Raw genomic sequence first — 22,405 nt, 5'->3', positions numbered from 1 at the left:
AAATTAGGTCTAGTATACCTTTCCCAAGATGTATTGATAAGGGTAAAGAACAATGTTGATGTGATATTAATGTAGTCTTCTTATTTGGAAGTTTTGTCAAACTCAGGAGGAGTGTCCAAAAACATATTCACTTGATTTTAATATACTCTTTTTCCTCACAAAGCAAGTTTTTTACCACTTAGTATTAAGGTCTAGTGGTATTCTTCTGTATTTGTAAGTGAGAGGTCTTAATTTCAATTCTCGCCAAAGACGAATTTGAACTACATTATTGCTAGCTCATTGTGAAGTTAAGTTCATTCCTTTGCTAATAAATTAAATTAGAGTTAAAATTAAAACGTTAGTTTATTTTTGTTGGCTACATGATATAGTTTGTTAAAAAAATAACGAGGTTTTGATGAAACACTTGTCTTGGGCTAGTCATACCATTATGAGGTTGACTACTTTCGTTCCGTATGACATTTGTTTTTAACCTTATACATACTTCTCAAGTTTTTCTTTCGTCTAAGAGTTTTTCATCTACTTTAGGTTTTACTATAGCAAGGTTTTGGGAGTTTTGTGACCAGTGCATGCTTTCGTTAATTTGAGACTCGCATTCGCCCGTTGTGTCGATGGCTTCATCAACTGATGTACTTCGTTCGTCGAAGATCTGATGTGAGATTGTGTTTGAGTATTTACACACTCGAGGGGAAGTGTTGCAGACCTATTAGATTCGAAATGTGATCGTGTAAATTCTAACTTATCTTGGGATCCTTGTGGGATTCTACTATATCTCTTAGATTATAAATCATTGTGTAATTCTAGAGAGACTAAATTTGGAGATTAAATTTGCAAACTAAATAATGTGTCACCAATAGTAATAAGCATGTTTATCAACGTTTAAATAATAAACCAATCATCAACTTTCATGTCCTTTAGTTTGCAAAATTGTATCTAAATTTAGTCTCTCTAGCATGACCCTATATTATTCTATTAGAATTGTAATCCTATTAGGATAAGAAATTTACATTCCCTACTACTATAAATATAAAATAATTATATTAAATAAGAGGAATTCAAATTAAGATATAAAAGAAAAAATATATTGTTCGAACCAACTTGACTAAATAAAGGTGCCACTAATTATAATCTTGTTAGTTAGTTCCTCGGACTTTGTAATATTATTCTTTAAAAAAAAAAAAAAAACTAATGAAAAAGACTTGAAAACTTTGAGTTTTAATCAAAATGACAAAGAGTGTTGTAACTGAATAGTACCATGAGTGACTTTTTAGAGTAAAAATATCATTTTCGTTAAAAATGAACAGTACCGGGAGTGTTTCGTTAAAACTAATAAAAAAAAAAAATTAATGTTTGAGTGCAAAATGCAAAGATATAACTTTTAAGCTTTTATGGAGAAGTAAAAAAAAGACTAGGCCCAATTACTTGAACTTAACCGGCCCAACTACAATTACGTAGGGGTCCGGCCGACCCGAACTCCGAGACCGGAGCTTCTCTTCTCTCTCAATGAGTCACTGGCCCGACTACCCGCCGCTTCCCAAACCATGGCGCCGACGCCCTGCTCCGAAACGCCGTCGTCTCCTTCTCCTTCTTCCTCAGAACTAGCATGGGGCACTAAGGTCTCAGACAAAGTGTTCTCACTCTACAACTCCCTCCCCAAGAAAGGTAAGCCTCAGGGCCGCGAAGTCACCGTCTTGGCCGCTTTCCTCCTCTCCTCCCCTTCTCAAGGTCCTCCCCTGACCCCCTCCATTTCTTTCCTCTTCGCGAATTTAATTTTCCTGCATTTTCCCGGAAACCAAACAGTGCTTTAAGTAACGGTTTCCATTTGCTCAGAGCTTGAAGTCGTCGCATTGGGAACTGGGACCAAATGCATCGGGCGGTCACTGAGGAGTCCCCACGGCGACGTCGTCAACGATTCCCACGCCGAGATTATATCTCGAAGATCTTTACTCAGGTTCTATTTTCATTTTTCCTCAAATTTTATTTTTCCTTAATTTGATTTAATTTGTATATTTAATTAGTTTTTAGTTACTAATTTATAGAAATTGCTTTATGTTGCAAGCAATGCATCCAGATTATTTTGTAAGATGATAATAATACAGTGGGACATTGTGTTAATATGTTTTAGTTTGGATGCTTAGCTGAAAAGTTACCATTTTTCAGGGGGGAATTTGCATTTACCCTTGTTCTTAACTATATTTTGTTAACTATATATGTATCTCATATTTGTAATGTATGGTGCTTATTCGGGTACGCGGGTTTCGTGGTGGTAGGTTCTTCTATGCACAGATTCAATGTCTTTCCCAAATTTGTAGTAAGAAGAGTGATGACGATGAAAGCACGCAGATTCAAAACGGTGATGCCAAAAACTTGATTTTTGAATTGGACCCGGGTGGTGATGGCGAAAGAAAATACACAATGAAGAAGGATTGGAATTTGCACTTGTACATATCGCAACTACCATGTAATTTTCTGTTCATCTTGTTTTTGGTCTAATTAGACGTTAACTTATATCAGGAGGAACCTCAATTGTAGTTATACTGTTTATTGTTCTTGCAGGTGGGGTTGCTTCTCCGAGTTCAATGTCGTCTCCTCCAAAACATACTGCACCGAGAGAACGGGGTTCATCTTTGGACGAGCTTAATAATGCCATCTCAGGAGAGGCTCCACCAAAGACTAATGGTAGTGTAATTTTGAACCATTCTCTACTTTGTTTCCATTTTTTACCCCAATGCGGTGGGTTTAGTAAAAAGTATTTCTGTAGTGGTTTGTGGTGGTTTCCTTTCGAGAAAAGAATCATTGCACTTGATACGAAACTTAAGTGATGTAGCATCTGTATGTTGCTTCCATTTTCAGGTGATGCTTCACAACTAATTGGCTTGGTACAAAGAAATCCTGGTCGCGGTGATACAACATTATCAGTTAGTTGCTCTGACAAGATAGCCCGCTGGAATGTTGTTGGAGTTCAAGGTTTGTCGTTTGATCTGTTGTGTACTCCAGATACGGTTTCATTCAGTCGATCCTGGATATTCACAGCTTGACTTCTTCATGATTACTGGAAGTACTTAAATGGTTGGGCACTTCTAGTTATAATTAGTTGATGACCATTCACATTCTTATTCCTGGATCTTTGCTTTCATTCTTTCTGCAACCTGCATACCTTTCTTCAGCCACTGTTGGGCAATCCTGAAACTATAAAATGGTTTCTGTGGTTGATCAATTGAAACAAGCGTTGCATGATCGCGTTCTACCGTTATCAAATGAGCTGACGAGTCCTTTCCAAGTGAACCAGGTGAGTGAAATTTGTACTCTGTGATTTTGAAATTGAGAAGGTTATCATAAACGTGTGCACTAATGCTACTGGCAGCTCCAACACCATGAAAGGAATTTCAGCATTCTTAGACTGCTTTGACCACTTTAACATGCAGGTAATTTAATCCGACATGTTCCAACAAAGTTATCATGTAATTATTTGGTTACTAATTTCTTAATGCTTTACGTTTTTGGTACATGATTCTCTAATGTTCTGATTCTCAGGTATTTGATATGTTGGAATAAATCTGGTCTGCATGAAGTCATTCTTGGAACCACTGGGAGAAAGCAAGGAACCGCTGCCAAAGGGGCACGTTATCCATCAACTGAGTCATTATTGTGCAAGTAGGGTGATAAGCGTGATGCAACCTATATATAGAGAAGGCATTTATTACCATTTTCATATCGTTCTTATTGTTTGACAGAAAGCTTCTGTTGGAGATTTTCTTGTTTCTAAGACATGAATGCCCTATCAAAATCCCAGTGAATGAGACGTCTTATCAAGAAATCAAGGTACGGTCAATACTCCAGATACTGATTTGCAGACTTCTTTATATAATATTTTGTTGATCTAGGTGATTATGTAGTTTTGGGAATAGTCTTTACAAGTCATCAATAAATTCATGACATTAAACTATCAAAACCTGCTAAGTTGCACAAGTCGTTTAACAGGTCTGTGTGCTTTGATTACTTAGAAGTTCAAACTACGTACTGAGACCATTGTTCGCATGTAACTGCAAGATTAGTTGTTGCTTGTTGTGTAAAATGGTATGATCTACATAATTTTAGATATCTGTAGAAGTAATCTTCTGCTCAACATCTTTTAGTACAAAATTATGAATTAGTTATTGTTGACACTAAAAATTACAAAGCCTACGTGGTATGCAGGCTGAGTAACTAATAAACTAACTACGTCATTCGGTTGATGCGGGGCGTGCCAACTCATCGGCCGAGGAGTAAAATTTATTGATGTTGCGTTGAGCACGTTGTTGACTTCTTGATCTTGCAACTGCGGCTGAGGAAGGAACACGTCTCGGCCTTCGGGTTCTCAAGCCTGAAGACAAGGCTGTTAGTTCTGCGAAGTTCACGAATCGTCGGCACCGGGTTCGGTCATGGTGATTATATTCGTAAGAGTATAAGCACGTTGAACTGACTCCAAATCGTACAGACACATGTACTTAAAAGAGATGTACGTCTTGATGGTAAATGTGGTTCGGCCGTCAGAATGTCGAACTCTGAAACTCACTTGTGAGTATCTAATTATAAAATCACTCGGCGTTCAATGTGCCAAATGTAGTAATTTGTAATACCTTACTTCCCCGAGAAGGCTCCTAAGATGACCTCTGCCGATAAGGATTCGGAAACCCTTCTCGACCAAGACTTGAATAGGTAACCAGTCGGCCTCGACGCAGTGCTGTTTATCCAAACTAAAGGTGCTCCTCAATTGGTTGACAACAGTGCTGTTTATCCAAACTGAAGATGTTCACTGGTTGCTTTCACAGTTCTGTTTATCCAAACTGAAGATGTGTTGGCAGAAAAAGAAAATAAAAATCTCAAGATGTTTGAGAGGTTTGCGCAGGGCAATTTGTGTGTTGAATTGGAGAGCTTTGAATGATGCATTCTGCTCTCTATTTATAACAACAAATCCTCCTTAAGATCGAGTTGAAACCATATTCGGATTAGGACTTCTTATTCTGATCCAACCTTATCTCGACCAATCATATTCCTATTAGGACTTTGAACTCACTCCCTTTTGAGGCTGTATTCATTTCCGGCCAAGAATCCTCATTGCATTAGGACCCCTTATCATACTAGGACTTCGACCCATCCGCTCTTATCCAAATCACTCCTTTTTGCCATAGGACTTGACCATCCTAACTGAGCGGCTTAGGACCACCAGACAGCCCATAGTACATTTGAAAAAGCTTTGGGCCGAACATAAACCTACGCTTGGCCCAATAATATTATTTTGGGCCCAAACAGTTATATAATTACTAATGCTTATATATTGTGCAACAGCCAAACAATAGAGGGAAAAAGAAGTGCTTCTTAATTAACTGGATATCATTTCTTTTTCCATTAGCTAATTTTACCCTGTTGCTTCATGCAGGAAGGGGCACAGGAATACAATTTAACATCAAAACTTCTAAAAACAAGACCTCCCTTTAGTAATTGGCCATTGAAATCCCCACATTTTGAGGCATTCGCTGCCATGATACAGTAAGGTCAGTGCATATCAAGAAATAATAGTGGTTAGTGTGTGTGTATATTACGATCTTTGCACGATCTTTGTGAGTATATAATTATTTATGGTAATCAAGTGAAAAGTGACACAGATTGTTTGGAGGTTTCAGGAGTCAGGACATTAGCTGTTAGAAAATGACAGTTTCCGCACTCCAATGGCATAATACCGATGGAGTGGTTTGTGTTCGGACCAACAAAGGAGAGAGGTCATTGTGTCTCCCCTCGTTACACCTTTCTGCATATCTCTTCTTGAAATAGCAGACTCGCAGTTAATATTTTGGTTCTATTGCTTATTACTGTGAATTGTGTGAATGCTTCTGTCTGCAGCAGCTGCGCAGCCTTTCTCGCAAACAACTCTTTAGTGCCAAACTGGCTGAGAGTTCGATCCTCCAGCTTTCATAACTGATCTTTTTGTTGATTAGAGAACTTCTGGAAGTGTTAGAATGGCTATTTGAACGGGCATGAAAATTAGCAGAACTTAAGAGCTGGAAGTGTATGTTATGTCGAAGGCCCGAAGAGCTCTGGTCTGTATTTTTTGCTGGACATGTCAAAACTACACGCCCAAGGCCGGCAATGCTGTGATTAAGGAACCGAAATATGAGTCCCTACTGCCTAGGGGGGGCCCAAAGAAGCAAGGGATTTTGTAGGTTACGTACTTGTTACTCTTAGATTCACAAGTCATAAGGACTTGTACCTTTATAATCCCTTGACTTACTTTTAAGTTCCACACGGCAATTGTTGTGGTGGTGCGCCTAACTTGCATCCCCATTCTGCACCTAGCGTGTACATTTTACAAAAGCTAGAAAACAAATTTAGAGATTTTGATAACCATTTTGTGTTTAATGTTATTTTTTTTAATTATCTGTGATAAAGATAGAGGAAAGGAATATGAGGAAAAATATGAACCAGCGAAGGGTGAAGGGAGGGAGAAACGAAGGATGATGCATGAGACAAACTTGGAAGTGAAATTAATTTAAATAGTTCTCAGTTTCTTACTTTTGTTTTCAATTTTGTGTACCACTTCATATTCATTTCTTTCTTGTCCATTATACCATTCTTCTTTTCTCAATTCAGATCCTTTCTGGATCTTTGTGTCCAGAGACGATGGATTAGAGAATCTGGATCGTTCAAGAGAGAGAGAAAGAGATTTGGGCCATCTAAAGTCTTAGTTTTGTGTGGGGTGCGTTTGTGGGATGAGTTAATGACGCATTACTCTAACAAGTAATCATATTTTATATATATATATATATATATATATATATATATATATTACTAATAAAATCTAAATTACCTATTAATAAAATTCTCTTTGTCAACCAAGCATAGGTAAAAAGACAATTTGCCACTCAGTACTACAATCTGGTGGTATTTCTTCTCACTTGGAAGTGAGAGGTCTTAGGTTCAAATCTCGTGGATGGCAAATTCGATATCAAAGTAGATTGCCTATTGTTTGGCTTAACTGAACTCCTTATCTCCTTAGTGCAAAAATATCGATGTACTTATAAAAAGACAATTTTACCCAAACTAATTTTTTTTCTTCCAAACTTCACTTACATATCAGCATAGCATCTCTAATATAAAAAAATAAAAATGAAAAAACTCACATTCTCTCTCCCTTGCACTCTCTTTTTTCTCTCAAACTACTTTCTTTCCATATTATGGTTTTTCTTCTTTTTAAAAAATTTATATGTACGCATACATAAAATATAGGGTGAAGTGCCGCTTTAGTCTCTAAACTATCATCTCAGGGAAAATTAGGCTCTTGAATTATTTTTTGGGTAAAATAAGCCCCTAATTTCGTTCCTTGGAAAATTAGGCTCCTGAATTATTTTTTGGGTAAAATAAGCCCCTAATTTCGTTCCTACTATTATATTCAAAGTTATTTTATTCAATTTTTCGTCAATTTAAGTCACTTAACAGACTTTATAGTGTAATACCGTCATTTTCTCGTCTATAAGCCCTTAACATTTCATATAGGTTACAAATCTAACATCTAATTTACTCTTCAAAGTTAACTCCATGCACTATTTTTATGGAAAATTACCAATCTACTCTCCAATGTGTATCAAATGAAAGTAACGTTACTTAAATTGACAAAACATTGAATATAATAGTTTCAAATCTAATATTAGGCATGTAATTGGTAGATTTTTATAATTTAGTGACTAATTTTTCTAAAAAAATAATTTTAAGATCTAATTTTTACTTAAGTGATAATTCAAAAACTATATTAGTAGTTTACTTTACAATATATAAAATGGTAAAATGGTATGAGTAATCCCACAATACACGTAATATGGCCGAAGGTGACAGGATTTTTCTGGGCGTTGAAGTGGAGGAGGGTTTGGGGCCTCAAATTAGGAGGGGTGGGCCATGCGTGTTTAGTGTGTGCCGTAGAAGATCCGGTGGTCTGTTATCATACGGTAGAATTCCATCAACGCAATTTAAAATATCATGAAGGTTGTAAGAGAGTAGGCGTCAGTATTACTGTCTAGTAATATTTCTCTTTATTTGTAAGTAAGAGATTTTGAGTTTGAATCTTGTAGAGGGCAAATTCGATACCAAATTAGGTTGTTCACTGTGTGGCTTAGCCGAACTCTCCCTCCTCTTAAGGTAAAATATATCGTTGTACAATACATATATATATATATATATATATCATGAAGGTTACAAGTTTTAAGCTATTGCCGCCTCCCTCTCTCCCAGTGGCTGAGCTAGAATTTTGGCTCAAGAGGGAAAGTCTCACTCTAAAATGCTCTTTTGATCCAAGAAAAATAAGGATCTATTGTGTCCTAACTACCGACCACCATCATTTGAGTTTGATATGATGTTGTTCTTATCATTCTCTTCCTGAACTCAACCCCCATGCCCAGTATGATCACGACTCAGATTCAAAATAAAAATCCCTTTAACCGGAAGAATGAAGGAAGGAGGACGGAAATAGAAAAATAAGAAAAAAGCAAAAGCAAAAGTAATAGTATTAAAAGACTTTAAAGATTAAAAAAAACAAAAAAAAAACCAGCTCTCTCGCCAACTTCCTGTCTCTCCCTCTTCTAATGATTACCTGAGCCCCTCAAAACTTACAGTGATGTCGGTTAACTGCATAAGAGTCACCAACCTCAAATCGAACTTAATGAAGGAATAAGGAAAAGATTGGGGGCTCTAATATCCTGAAAAGTCTTTGAAAATTAGAGAGGTAGCTCTAGTTTTTTTATATGGAAAAAAATTATTAAAGTCGGTCTGAGACCATCCTTGTTCCTTCATGGCTCCACGCCTGCTCCCTTCCCACCAAATTAGTTTATATTGGTTATTTGGTTCGTGGTTTTCAATATCGTTCCATCTTCTTTTCTAGGATTTAACAAAACTTCCTTTTACATCTTTAATCTCTTATTTTATGTACTTCGGCTTTACTATTTTCAGCCCTTCACACGTCAAATTTTTACTGTCCTGCCCATAACGGTGTTTTAGTGCCATACAACAAATGGGTATTGCCTCCCATTTTTTTATTTGTGAGTCTGTGAGTATGGGAAGGGCTGAAAGCAAGACACCGCACACTCCACGACAATGTATACATACATGGATATTTGTGAGTCTGTGAGCCTGTGAGTCTGTGACTATGGGAACGGCTGAAAGCAAGACACCGCACATTCCACGACAATGTATACATACATGGATATTGCCTCCCATTTTTTCTTTGTGAGTCTGTGACTCTGGGAAAGGCTGAGAGCAACCTCTTCCAGTCGTACTTTGGAATCATAAAGTACAAACTACAAACCATGATGCACCAAATTAAGTACATAATTAGTCGGTTCACGTTTTTCCTTAATTAATCTTCATTTCACGCTGGAGAGCTTGCGCAGTGATGGATAATTTGCATGGAAGCAACTGTTACTTGAATAAATAAATAAATAAATAATAGAGGAAGCAAAGCATGCATGCAAGCAATTCATCATATATACAGGAGAGTTAAAAACACACCCTTTCGGCCTTGATGCATGCATGCAACGTTGTTTCCCTACAATTTCCACTTTAACCGTCGCTATGTTTCACCCCTTTTTCCAATTTTTACTCATCATCCTTGTAAATGATCAAGGTTAACTTATGATGATATATAATCGATAACAATTACGTCAACAACTTTCTAAACTTTTTCTTCAGAGATTTTTTTTTTTCATTTAAAAACCATATATATCCCCTTTTGAACTACAAGACAATTATTATTATAATATTTCTATTCTTTTCTGTCGAAGTAAACGATACAATTAGTTAATTTTCTACTTAATTAATAAACTTAATTACTGTAACATGTTTGATTTAATTGAGTAGTTTGTCATCTGTAATTATCTGACTCCTTTTGTTTATTTAAGTATATATTTAATAAACTTTATTACCGCAAATTGTCCCAGTAGGTCACGGTAGCAGCGTACCTTATCCATCCACTGGATTAAATGAGGACTGTTGAAATTTAGATATATATGTAGGATAAAAATTCTTAGATGGTTTAGGTCAATAATGAAAATTAGGCCATAACGGCGGAGGGTGTTCCATTTTCGAAGATCGATAAAACACGCAACCCCTTGACTAACTTGGTCCATTGTTAGGCCGAAGACCTTATAGGCTTTGGAGACTTTTCTTCAAAAATTAGGGAGTCCTTCATGCGGAGATGGTGGCATAAAACGAGAATTATGAAAGTAAGACACAGCACATTCCGCGATAATGTAAAAATACATGGTAAGTGCAAAGTACGTATATGTATAGTTTTCTTGCCAAACAAATGTTGTCAATTGTTAATATATATATATATATATATATATATATATACACACACACACAACACACACACACACGAGTTTTCTTGCCAAACAATATATAAGTTGTTATGGTGGCAGAAAACCTATATGAGTTGCTATATGGGCCCTTGTTTGACTGGACGGTCTAAATTGATAGTCTGACAATATAAATAATAAGGGGGTGTATTCAATTGAGAATTTAAAAGACTTTAATGGATTTATAAATCCATGGATTTTTCTGGAGTTTAATTGATTTGTAGAGATTCCATATAAAATTTTGATTCAATTCTCTTGAAATCTTATGGGGAGAGATGAGATTTGTGGATGATTAAAATACACTACGAAATCTCTTCAATTCCCTCTAATTCCTCAACTTTCTCAAATTCTTTAAAATCAATTTCTAATTGAATATACCTGGAATGTTATAAACTTCTTTAAAATCCTAATTAAATACACCCATATTTCTAAGGATTTTAATAAACTATCTTAAAATTCTAATTGAATACACCTTGAATTTCAGAGAATCACTTAAAATCCTGATTGAATACCTCTAGATTCATTAAAACAATTAAAATCCCTCAAAATCCCAATTGAATACACCCCCCTAAATATCTGATCGAGAAGAAGCTAGATAGCAAGGCCAAGGACTTGTAATTGAAGTTCTCATAGACTTGACTATATAGCATAGAAGTACAGGAGGCCTCCTCAAGGTGGCTTGGAGGATAGCTTGAAGCATAAACATGAAGAGGAACAATCGGAAGCATTTGTATGAGTTGTTGGATGGGACAGGATTGCATCGGCATTTTATAGGAACAAGTTGGAGGCCATTGCAGAAGAGAAGTGCAATAGCTTCTTTAATCTTCTTCCTGTTGTTGCTGCTTTTGTGTGTTGCTGCGTTGTTATCTGCTGGCTGGATTGATACTGTAAGTTCAATGAACTCAAAATGCTAGATTATACATAAAGTTTGAATAAAGGAATTCTAGTTTGTCACAGGGTATGTTTATTATCTTCTATATTTTGTTACTTTAAATAAGACTATTTATAACAAAAATCCTAAACTAAAGAAAAACATATCGAAGGTATTTATCAACCACCTTACTTGAAGTGGATCCATATATTGCAGAGATGGTCAGAAAATGTAGTCTGGAAAATAATAACGCTACTATACATAAGGGCTTGGTCGTTAGACGACTATTGTAGTCTTACTCTCTTCTCACTTAGCACGAGTGGAAAAAACTAAGATTTCCAAAGTTTGGTCATAGAAATACAATAATAGTTTACTTCCTTGTTGTTCAGAGCAATTAGAAAGAACCAACTTCAAACTCCAGATGGAGTGTTTAATCTTTTTACTTCTCTAATATTTAATTTTATTTTTTGGTACCTTTGCATTTCACATAAAAGATTCTTTTGTATCAAAATTTCGCATTATACTAACGTATAAAATATTTTCATCCCTTCTCTCTTTCTCAGAGAAAGTTTATATTTTCAGGTACTTATTCTAACGAATCAATCATACCCACAAAAGAAACCCCAAAAAGAACTGAATTCCCTCTGCAGTGTACCAAAGGAATTAATGTAACACAAACTTGTCCAAGAACCTACCCTACCACACACAACCCCACAAATCCTAACCATCCATCAAACCTCACATGCCCGTCACACTTCCGATGGATCCATGAAGATCTAAGACCATGGAAAGGGACGGGAATCACAAGGGACATGATAGAGCGGGCCCGAAAGACTGCGCATTTTAGGCTTGTGATCGTGGACGGAAAGGCCTACATAGAGAAGTACAGACAATCCATACAAACTAGGGACATGTTCACGTTATGGGGCATTTTACAGCTTCTGAGGGTTTACCCTGGTAGATTGCCTGACTTGGAGCTCATGTTTGACTGCGATGATCGGCCTGTCGTCCAATCAAAGGACTTTCAGGGGCCTAATGTTGGCCCGCCACCGGTGTTTCGATATTGTGCAGATGAGGAGAGCTTGGACATTGTGTTTCCAGATTGGTCCTTTTGGGGCTGGTAAAATTGCTTATGTCTCACTCTTACAAATATATAGTGTTTTTCATGTGAAATGCCCTTTGTTTTTGTTTCTTTGTTTATTTGAAGGAACCATATGTTACACATGGAATCTTGCAAACTCTTCTTTTAATTTTGGCAGGGCTGAGATCAACATAAAACCATGGAGAAGTTTATTGCCAAGCATAAAAGAAGGCAATAAAAGAACAAAGTGGAAGGACAGGATCCCCTATGCTTACTGGAAAGGTAACCCTCATGTGGCTCCAACCAGAAAGGACCTTCTCAAATGCAATGTCTCAGAAAAAAATGACTGGAATACACGCCTATATATACAGGTAAATTTCTCTATATATACACAAACATAACTTCCTAATGTATTAGTTTGTGTACTTTCTCGTACCCAAATTAATCTCAGAAACTGTTTACTTTTGTATAATAGATAACACTGCATGTTTCTATTTGTTACTTTAATTTTCAGGATTGGGAGAAAGAATCTAAACAAGGGTACAAGCAATCCAACTTGGAAGACCAATGCAAGCATAGGTAGTTTTCGATATCTTTTCATTTCACTAGTACAAAATATGTTTTGCGTGACGGAAACTTGCCCGACGAAGCAAATTTTGTCGCGCAAGGTTTGTTTGCGCGACGGAGGCAACAAAGCGTTACGCAAAATTTCTTCGCGTGACGAAACTTTGCGTGACGAAGTATAACGTCACGCAAAACAGTTTTGCGCGACAGATATATACATAACGTCACGGAAAACTGTTTTGCGCGACGAAGAAACACCTCCGTCGCGCAAAACAGTTTTGCGTGACGTTATGCTTCATCGCGCAAAGTTTTACGCGACGTACATAAACCCTTCATCACGCGATGTTGGGAAAAAAGCGGTAATCATCCTTGGTTTCGCGCCAAAATCTTGCGGGACGCACAATTGTGTCACGCAAACTACCTTTGCGTGACGAATCTCTTATTCGTCGCGCAAAACTATTTTGCGTGACGTGACGTTCGTCGCGCAAAGTGGACGACTTTTAGCCCCGTTACTTGATCTCCGAACGTTTGTTTTTTGTGATTTTTTACGTATACGATCTCCACGCATATACAAACAAGTTTGACGGTTCGATCGTTCAAATTAGTTTTCAACAATCCGTATCCCATCAAAACAATAGATTCACTAACACTTTTGGAATTTATTTATACTTTCATTAAGTATAACATAAGATTTTGTGGTATCCACTAGCGTAAATATTTTAAATTGACGATCGAATTTGTTCATTGTATTCATATAGGATCAAGGAGTGTAGCTGTAAAAAATCACCAAAATCGGAGTTAAAACTACCGTTGAATCATGCTTTTTCGTTTTTAACCGTCCAAATATTTTGTCCCGTTACTTGATCTCCGAACATTTGTTTTTTGTGATTTTTTACGTATACGATCTCCACGCATATACAAACAAGTTTGACGGTTCGATCGTTCAAATTAGTTTCCAACAATCCGTATCCCATGAAAACAATAGATTCACTAACACTTTTGGAATTTATTTATACTTTCATTAAGTATAACATAAGATTTTGTGGTATCCACCAGCGTAAATATTTTAAATTGACGATCGAATTAGTTCATTGTATTCATATAGGATCAAGGAGTATAGCTGTAAAAAATCACCAAAATCGGAGTTAAAACTACCGTTGAATCATGATTTTTCGTTTTTAACCGTCCAAATGTTTTGTCCCGTTACTTGATCTCCGAACGTTTGTTTTTTGTGATTTTTTACATATACGATCTCCACGCATACACAAACAAGTTTGACGGTTCGATCGTTCAAATTAGTTTCCTACAATCCGTATCCCATCAAAACGATAGATTCACTAACACTTTTGGAATTTATTTATACTTTCATTAAGTATAACATAAGATTTGTGGTATCCACTAGCGTAAATATTTTAAATTGACGATCGAATTAGTTCATTGTATTCATATAGGATCAAGGAGTGTAGCTGTAAAAAATCACCAAAATCGGAGTTAAAACTACCGTTGAATCATGATTTTTCGTTTTTAACCGTCCAAATGTTTTGTCCCGTTACTTGATCTCCGAACGTTTGTTTTTTGTGATTTTTTACGTATACGATCTCCACGCATATACAAACAAGTTTGACGGTTTGATCGTTCAAATTAGTTTCCTCCATCAAAACAATAGATTCACTAACACTTTTGGAATTTATTTATACTTTCATTAAGTATAACATAAGATTTTGTGGTATACACTAGCGTAAATATTTTAAATTGACGATTGAATTAGTTCATTGTATTCATATAGGATCAAGGAGTGTAACTATAAAAAATCACCAAAATCGGAGTTACAACTACCGTTGAATCATGATTTTTCGTTTTTAACCGTCCAAATGTTTTGTCCCGTTACTTGATCTCCGAACGTTTGTTTTTTGTGATTTTTTACGTATACGATCTCCACGCATATACAAACAAGTTTGACGGTTCGATCGTTCAAATTAGTTTCCTACAATCTGTATCCCATCAAAACGATAGATTCACTAACACTTTTGGAATTTATTTATACTTTCATTAAGTATAACATAAGATTTTGTGGTATCCACTAGCGTAAATATTTGAAATTGACGATCGAATTAGTTCATTGTATTCATATAGGATCAAGGAGTGTAGCTGTAAAAAATCACCAAAATTGGAGTTATAACTACCGTTGAATCATGATTTTTCGTTTTTAACCGTCCAAATGTTTTGTCCCGTTACTTGATCTCTGAACGTTTATTTTTTGTAATTTTTTACGTATACGATCTCGATGCATATACAAACAAATTTGACGGTTCGATTGTTCAAATTAGTTTCGTACAATCCCTATCCCATCAAGTTCAATGGTATATATATTTATTAAGTATATTTAAATTTATTTATTTTGTATGTATAACACTTAAGAAATTGAATGATATATATATTTATTAAGTAGCTTTAAATTTATTATTCTAGTTCGGGTCGAGTTTTTGTTAGAAAAATATATTATTGTGGATTTTATGTAAAAAAAAATTGATTTTGAAAGGAATAAAGTCATTTTATCAGTATTTAAAATAATTTAAAAAAAAAAAAAAAAAACCCTTGCGCGACGCCTGAATGTAGTCGTCACGCAAAAACAATTTGCGTGACATGAACTTGAATACCTACGTCACGCAATTTGTTACAATTTTGGCGTGCAATTGTAAAAATAAGGCGGTTTTTTTGAACTTTCCAAGTTCAATTATGCGCCCTTTCTTATGCCCAAATTCATATAGCCTTCCTCATCATTTCACCCTTTCTTATACCTGGACTCCCGTAGCCTTTCTTATACCCAAATTCCTATAGCCTTCCTCATCATTTCACCCTTTCTTATCACTGGGTCTTTCACCCTTCCTCATCATCTCACCCTTCCTCATCATCTCGCCCTCTCTCTCCGTCTCTGTATCATCTTTTATATTTTGAACTCAGACCTCTGTTTTGAATCCAGATCTCTCTCCCTCTCGTTCTAAACGACGGGCAGCCACCACCCCTTCGTCATGCTTGTCTCTCTCATTAAAGGTAAGTCTAATTACAAATTATGAAATTGTGAAATTAAGGATTTTGATTGTGAATTGAGATGAATTTTAGAATTTAGGGTTTTAATTTGGGATAAATTACTAAGGCATGTGATGGATTTCAGGGTTTAAAAATTTGTGAATGGGATTTAGGTTTTTAATTTTGAAATGGGGATTGAATCAGGGTTTTTATTTGGGATAAATTATTACGAAATGGGGATTGAGTAAGGATTGCATGGTAAATATATTGGTGCCTCTGTTGCTGCTACTACTATTGGTACCTCAGTTTCATAGTGTTTGTTCCCTGCTGGATACCTGCTGTACAGTTTCATTTCTGTTTCTTCATAACTTTCTTGGTCCTGGGATATATGCATATTGAGTACAACAAATGTCCATTGTTCTCTAACTGTTGGGCTTTACTATCTTTGTAGCAGCCTGCCTAACATTTTTTAAGCTCTACAGTCTACCATCCAATTTAATGAAAAATTCAAAGATTGGACGGTATTGATTGCAGAAATGAAAAAAATACCATGATATTAGAAAGGTGAATGTAATTGTGTTAGAAGAAGCGTCTAGCATGATGGGTTATATTTTAAGTTTCTATTTCTAAAATTTTTTCGTTCTGGAGTATCATTTACCTCAATTGTTTTGTACTTTAATCTTTACAAATTTTCATTGTGGAGTATGATTTACCTCAACTAACAACTTTTCATTGTTTAACTTTTTCCTCCCTTAGATAGTTGCATATGTTTGATTTGTTAATCTGCTTCTTACACATGTTGTTTCCTAATGGTGTAGGTGGGTTGCCGGATGCATGTGCAGATTACTCGAATAGACGAAGCTAAAAATGACTTGGTATTGAGTGAGAAAGAAGCTTGGGTCAGTTGGATTTCGACATTTGATTTATTCATGTTTTTTGTTGCTTGCAATGTTCTCTCAATGTTTGTTCTGAGATTCTATGTTCGTATTTTTCATAAGAACTGACATTGGTTTGCCATATAATGTTTCAGGAACTTATACAACAACTAATCACCTTGCTTAGCTCTCACGAGACATACTTAACAGGTTAACAAACACTAACCTATAAACTGATCTGCTGAGCGGGACCATTAACCTCTGTTTATATCCCCGCCACTCATCTTTTGGCACTTATCAATAGCAAAATCTAGAATTGCAGAAACCCCAATTTTAATGAATATTATTTTTAGTTGATAATTAAAATTAATTGATGATTAATCTATTCCATTGTGCCTTATTTTATCGCCAAATACTTTGAATATTCATTAGCAAAAGATATAGGGTTCACTATTTAATGAATACAATTTTGATCGTGGATTGCATTTCTTGAGTTATAAATGTGGTCAATCCATTATTTACTAGCTGAATAATCATAATGTTTTGGCCACTTATCTTGAATTTTGTTCAAATTGAAGAAGTCACATGTTTCTTTCCGTTGTTGAGGTAATCTCTGTTGAAAACTTCTGTTTCTTTTTTCTATTTGCAGGTAAAGCTTCAATTACCATATAAAGTTTACGTTTTTCATGATTTCTTGAATTAGGGTTTTAAACAATGGAAATACTGCTAGATTCTTATCATTATGTGCAAATTACTGGCGATTTGGATTGGTGCCTAATTGATTCAGTGGAACATTAATTTTTTTTGCTAATTTGCTAACTATTGTTTACTAGGTAAGATTAGAAATGGGCTGTTGTGTCATCCCAATTTAATATGATAATGTTGATAGTTGAACATGTAATTCTTTATTTTGTTTTCCCCAGGCTCCTGATCCTTGAAAGTACTTTCAGAGAGGTACCTCCTCTTCCAGATTGACCACAGGAGAGGTCATTGCCCTCAAAGAGGAAGTGACAACCTTGAAAGGTAAGCTTGCGGCCCAGGACGAGCAAATGAGGGCTCGGGACGAAGAGATGAGGGCCCGGGACGAGCTAATAAGGGCCCAGGGTGAGCAGATGAGGACCCAAGGCACGCAGATGGGTATGATTCTACAGGCCTTAGCGATGTCCGGTCTTCAAATCCCGATGCCAACACCTGATCTTGATCCACCTTCGACTTCCCAGCCATTTTGCCCACCCGAAACCCAATAGCATGATGTATCAAACTTAGAAGATTACTTGTAGTTTTTTCTTTTGTTTGGACATCTTGTACGTACATTTTCATATATTTTAAAATTAAATACTTTTTTTCTTTGTTTATTAATTATTGTTTAGAATTTAATTACAATATTTATTAAAAATTAAATAAAAATATTTTTGTAAAAAAAAAATGAAAAAAAAAATAATGGTTTGCGTGACGAAGAACCATACGACGTCGTGCAAACCTGCTTTGCATGACGTAGGTACATACGTCGCGCAAAGTGGGTTTGCGTGACGTACGTACCTACGTCGCGCAAAGTGGGTTTGCGCGACGTAGGATATTTCTTCGTCCCGCAAACCCTGGTTTCACAGCCTTGGCGCGACGCTTGTCGCGCGACGAAGGTTTGTCGGGCAAATATTTGTGCGACATTTTCTTGATTTTGCGTGACGTAGGACCTACGTCGCGCAAAGTATTTTTTGTACTAGTGTTTGAAGTTCCACTTATTAACAACTTAAAACTTTCTTCCTTTTTGCTGTGTTGTACTGATATATAGAGCTTAATTTGGTTTGCACAGGTATAAAATTTATGTAGAAGGATGGGCATGGTCTGTAAGTGAAAAATACATCATGGCATGCAATTCTATGACGCTGTATGTAAAGCCTCGGTACTACGATTTCTTTATGAGAGGTATGACGCCATTGCAGCATTACTGGCCTATTAGGGACAACAGCAAGTGCACTTCTCTTAAGTTCGCGGTGGAATGGGGCAATAATCACACAGACAAGGTTATATACCTCTGTCTATGTCCTAGTAAAACTTCAAGCATACGATGAAATTATATGTATTTTTTGTGAAACAATAGGGCATGTTATGTTGCATACTGTGAATTTGAATTGTAGGTTCATGAAATTAACATTTTTGGTATCTTGTAAATATGGCAGGTGCAGGAAATTGGGGAGGCAGCTAGCAAATTCATACAAGAAGATCTAAAGATGGACTATGTGTACGATTACATGTTTCATGTGCTAAATGAATATGCAAAGCTCTTGCAATTCAAACCGACTATACCTCCCAGTGCAGTGGAGGTATGCTCAGAAACAATGGCATGTGCTGCAAATGGTACATGGAAGAACTTCATGGTGGAGTCCATGGTGAAGTATCCTAGTGATGAACTGCCATGCACTCTGCCTCCTCCATACGATTCTCCGGCTCTTCGTAATTTTCTTGAGAGAAAGGCTAATTCAACTAGGCAAGTAGAAGTTTGGGAAGATGAATACTGGAAAAGTAGAAATAAAACGCAATAGAACCTTTTCCAATGTCTCCTGTTGTGCATTTTCTATGTGTTCCGTAGGCTATGACTTGTAATTTTATGTCCTAGACTTAAATGAAGAGATTTGAACATAAGATTCCAAGTAACTTTGCTGATTAATATCCACTTAAAGTTTTGTCCTTACACGATCATTTAGTTGACTGACAGTCTTCACAGAGAATGTTCTGAATTCAAATCTCCTAGGTGACAGTTATATCAAAGAAGGTTTTATCCTTGACTTTGGCTAAACAACACTCCCCTTAAAGTTGATAGGGAATTTTAAACACACCCTAACAATATTTTCCTCAAGTCTCAAATACGGAAAAATCCCAAAGATAAGTTTACACCAAATACCTTGCCACTTAGTACATCTAGTGATATTCCTCTTTACTTATAAGTGAGAAGTCTTAGGTTCGATTCTCTCTAAAGGTAAGGTTCTAAAAGACGCTAGACACTAGTTGGGCAATGGGTTGGGGCCTAGCGCCTAGGCAGGGCCTAAGCGGGCACTTAGGTGGACTAAGTGAATTTAAGTAAATCTATTATATTTCGTTTAAATAAGTGTCTGCTTATACTTAAAATATTTATAATTTCACCTTAAACTTAAAAATAAAATGACATAAATATTATGAAGTATTGGAACGTAATGAAACATGGGTTGTGTGTTCATTTAAGTAAGCAACAAGTTTCTTACAATTTATTGAAAAAAATAAAATGCAAAGTGAAAGTTATCTATTTTCTGTCTAAGTCACAACCTAGGCGGGTTTGGGCAGGTGCTTAGATGATCTAGGAGGGCACCTCAGCAAGTCTAGGGCCCATTTCTTAATTTTTAAACACCTAGACATTAATCGAGGTGGTGGTCAACCCATTGTGAGGTTTAACCCACTTCCCTCAATCTCTTTAGTGTAGATAAAATCGTATGCTAAAAAAAAAAGTTTACACCAAATATCTTAAGTGATATTATCCTTTGGTAAGAGAACATAACAAACTCTGACATACACCAATACAGTAGAGGAATGTATCAATCAAATTAAGTTTTAGATCTGAATAAACAGCTGATCTGAAAATAAAGTAATTAATTTAAAATAACTCACACGACTAGGAAAATTGAAAGACAGATCATATGACGAAGTGATGGACCAATGCTTTACAGGAATGTTTAGAGCGCCCGCCCTTTTATGATATCCAAGCTCATCTCACTAGGATCTGTTGCCTGCAACTCCACTTGAATGCCTTCCAACTCCCTCTTGAATCTGTCCTTGGAGCTTGCATAAAGCATCTTACTTCTCACCCTTGATGTATCAGGTGCCCTATATATGTACATCCACAAGAAGCCGATAAAATGGTCTATAGCTTTCATTAATCAATTCTAGTACTTTTTCTTTACTTTTAAGGAATTTGATTGTCAACAATGGGTGTTTGAAGACTACGGTTCTCTTGTTAGATATCTCTGACATGTTATTCCTACGAAATGATATCAATTAGAGCCTTAATTATACCAAGATTCTTCCTAACATCAGTTCAGTTTTAACTTTTAGCTTAACAATCATAGTACACAATATGTCTCGTCTGATAAGAAAACATCTCTATTACGTCGTGTTACGCAAATATTCACATAATGAGCCATACATAACACAAGCAACTTAAGTAAAATCAATTTGTGTACTTTTGTCTTTTTTATTTTTAAGAAAAAAAAAAATCAATTTGCATACTTACTAACCATGCAATGAAGAATATTTTGCTTTTCTGGCAGTTCTCATTGGTTGTAAAATCAAAATCATAGACGGCATAGCGGCACTCATCGGCAGGCATGGAGGCACTGAAATCATCGTAGCTTTCGTAAGGACCTCCAAGCTTCTCTACAATCACCTGTTGTATCTTCTCCTCGATCTTGAACACAATAAATCGGAAATTTCTCTTCGCTTTTAGTTCTAAGAACTTGAGCTTACAATCATCATGCACAGCCATTCCAGACGCCGCGTTTGCCTACCCATCAATGTCACCGAAAATTAAAATAGTCTAACAGCATAATTGATTAGATTTTTTTAAGTCACAGTACAGTTTGTTTGGAACTGTGCGGTCCTAGAACAATTTAGCAACATAACATGCCAGATTATATGATAATCATAGAACAGTTTAACAACATAACATGTCAGGCTATCTAGCTAGCGAGAAAGATGTGTACGTCCCAAACATTATGATCATTGGAAAACAAGATAGATCAAGAGATTTGGAAAATGTTGAATTATGCCTGAAATTTCCCACATTAATGGGTCCAAAGAAAATGAAAACAGTTCCATAGCATCACAATTCGGAGGTAGAAAAAGATTTGATATGTGATAATATTAAGAAAACAAATCATCACAGATCTTCTACTCTAGCCAATAGCTTTTATGATTTAGGGCTGGTTTGGTATTGTTGTGCTTTGAAAAAAAAACTGTTTCTGCTGCGAGAATAAGCTCATTTTTGCTGCTTCACATTTTCAGCTTTTTTTTATACCAATTTTTTATAAAAGCACCTCAGTACCAAACCAGTACTTAATTACGCATACATTTCCATAATTACCTTCACAGAAAGAAAAAAAAAAAATTAGCTGGAGAGGAGCATGCTTACCATGTTGATCTTCTATAGGAGAAAAACCTTGTGCAATGAGAAAAGAAAATGCAGATAAAAGAGAAAGGTGCGACAGATATGCAAAAATCTCTGATTTTGATAACTGCATGGGAAAGTGAGTTTGGAAGGAAAAGAAAGGCAGGGGAGAAGAGATTTTTGTGGGAGAAAATGGGGGTCGGTATTTTCTTGGGATTTTATTTTTATCTTAATTAGTTAGGCTGATTACGTCAAATAAGTTCATGTTGCCACGTTAAAGGGAGCATTTGGTGCCTTATTGGCCAATAATTAAATGTGATTAAGATTTTTAATCAAAGGGTTACATTGTTTGGGCGTTTTGACCATGTTTTGATCTCCCATATTAAGATTTCTGGAGCCTTGGCCTTCCATGTACTTCGCAATTCAGTTATGTTTTTAGAGGTGGCCAATATGGGGATCCAACTAGGGTTTGAAGCTGCA

General features: G+C 36.1%; 2 protein-coding genes and 1 pseudogene across 4 annotated transcripts; 2 read left to right on the top strand and 1 right to left on the bottom strand.

Annotated features, from left to right (window-relative positions):
* The first annotated feature begins 1,452 nt into the window (after positions 1-1,452).
* Positions 1,453-6,017, top strand: LOC137720935 (tRNA-specific adenosine deaminase TAD1-like; annotated as a pseudogene). The gene is made up of 12 exons (XR_015964879.1): positions 1,453-1,722; positions 1,828-1,948; positions 2,268-2,458; positions 2,554-2,676; positions 2,851-2,963; positions 3,119-3,287; positions 3,347-3,422; positions 3,532-3,651; positions 3,732-3,819; positions 5,417-5,531; positions 5,661-5,756; positions 5,878-6,017. The product of XR_015964879.1 is annotated as a tRNA-specific adenosine deaminase TAD1-like (transcript).
* LOC137720934 (uncharacterized) lies at positions 3,362-19,483 on the top strand. Of its 2 annotated transcripts, XM_088697966.1 has the most exons (9): positions 3,362-3,422; positions 3,532-3,651; positions 3,732-3,819; positions 11,037-11,263; positions 11,811-12,367; positions 12,507-12,699; positions 12,843-12,907; positions 18,605-18,815; positions 18,972-19,483. In XM_088697966.1, exons 4-9 carry the CDS (start codon positions 11,081-11,083, stop codon positions 19,332-19,334), a joined length of 1,572 nt encoding a protein of 523 aa, XP_088554092.1. In that variant the 5' UTR covers positions 3,362-3,422; positions 3,532-3,651; positions 3,732-3,819; positions 11,037-11,080; the 3' UTR covers positions 19,335-19,483. The 2 variants fall into 2 exon arrangements, with proteins under 2 accessions (XP_088554092.1, XP_068316155.2); XM_068460054.2 differs by lacking the exons at positions 3,362-3,422; positions 3,532-3,651; positions 3,732-3,819 and adding an exon at positions 10,213-10,315 and having other exon boundaries at positions 11,010-11,263.
* A 788-nt stretch (positions 19,484-20,271) lies between these two features.
* On the bottom strand, positions 20,272-22,091 carry LOC137721425 (actin-depolymerizing factor 1-like). Its single transcript, XM_068460516.2, has 3 exons — positions 21,950-22,091; positions 21,057-21,322; positions 20,272-20,646 (listed from the first exon to the last, which is right to left on the bottom strand). Exons 1-3 carry the CDS (start codon positions 21,950-21,952, stop codon positions 20,496-20,498), a joined length of 420 nt encoding a protein of 139 aa, XP_068316617.2. The 5' UTR covers positions 21,953-22,091; the 3' UTR covers positions 20,272-20,495.
* Positions 22,092-22,405: the final 314 nt, after the last annotated feature.

Source organism: Pyrus communis, chromosome 1 (assembly GCF_041283825.1).
Source record: "Pyrus communis isolate YQ-2024b chromosome 1, ASM4128382v1, whole genome shotgun sequence".
Taxonomy (NCBI): Eukaryota; Viridiplantae; Streptophyta; class Magnoliopsida; order Rosales; family Rosaceae; genus Pyrus; species Pyrus communis.
This window is presented reverse-complemented; position numbering and strand designations above follow the sequence as displayed.

Excerpts from the sequence above, each read along its gene's own strand:
- LOC137720934 (XM_088697966.1), top strand. The coding sequence starts at position 11,081 with ATGAAGAGGAACAATCGGAAGCATTTGTATGAGTTGTTGGATGGGACA. Across the intron at positions 12,368-12,506 it reads GATTGGTCCTTTTGGGGCTG|GGCTGAGATCAACATAAAAC; the intron begins GTAAAATTGCTT and ends TAATTTTGGCAG. Across the intron at positions 12,908-18,604 it reads GAAGACCAATGCAAGCATAG|GTATAAAATTTATGTAGAAG; the intron begins GTAGTTTTCGAT and ends TGGTTTGCACAG.
- LOC137721425 (XM_068460516.2), bottom strand. Across the intron at positions 20,647-21,056 it reads AAAATATTCTTCATTGCATG|GGCACCTGATACATCAAGGG; the intron begins GTTAGTAAGTAT and ends GTACATATATAG.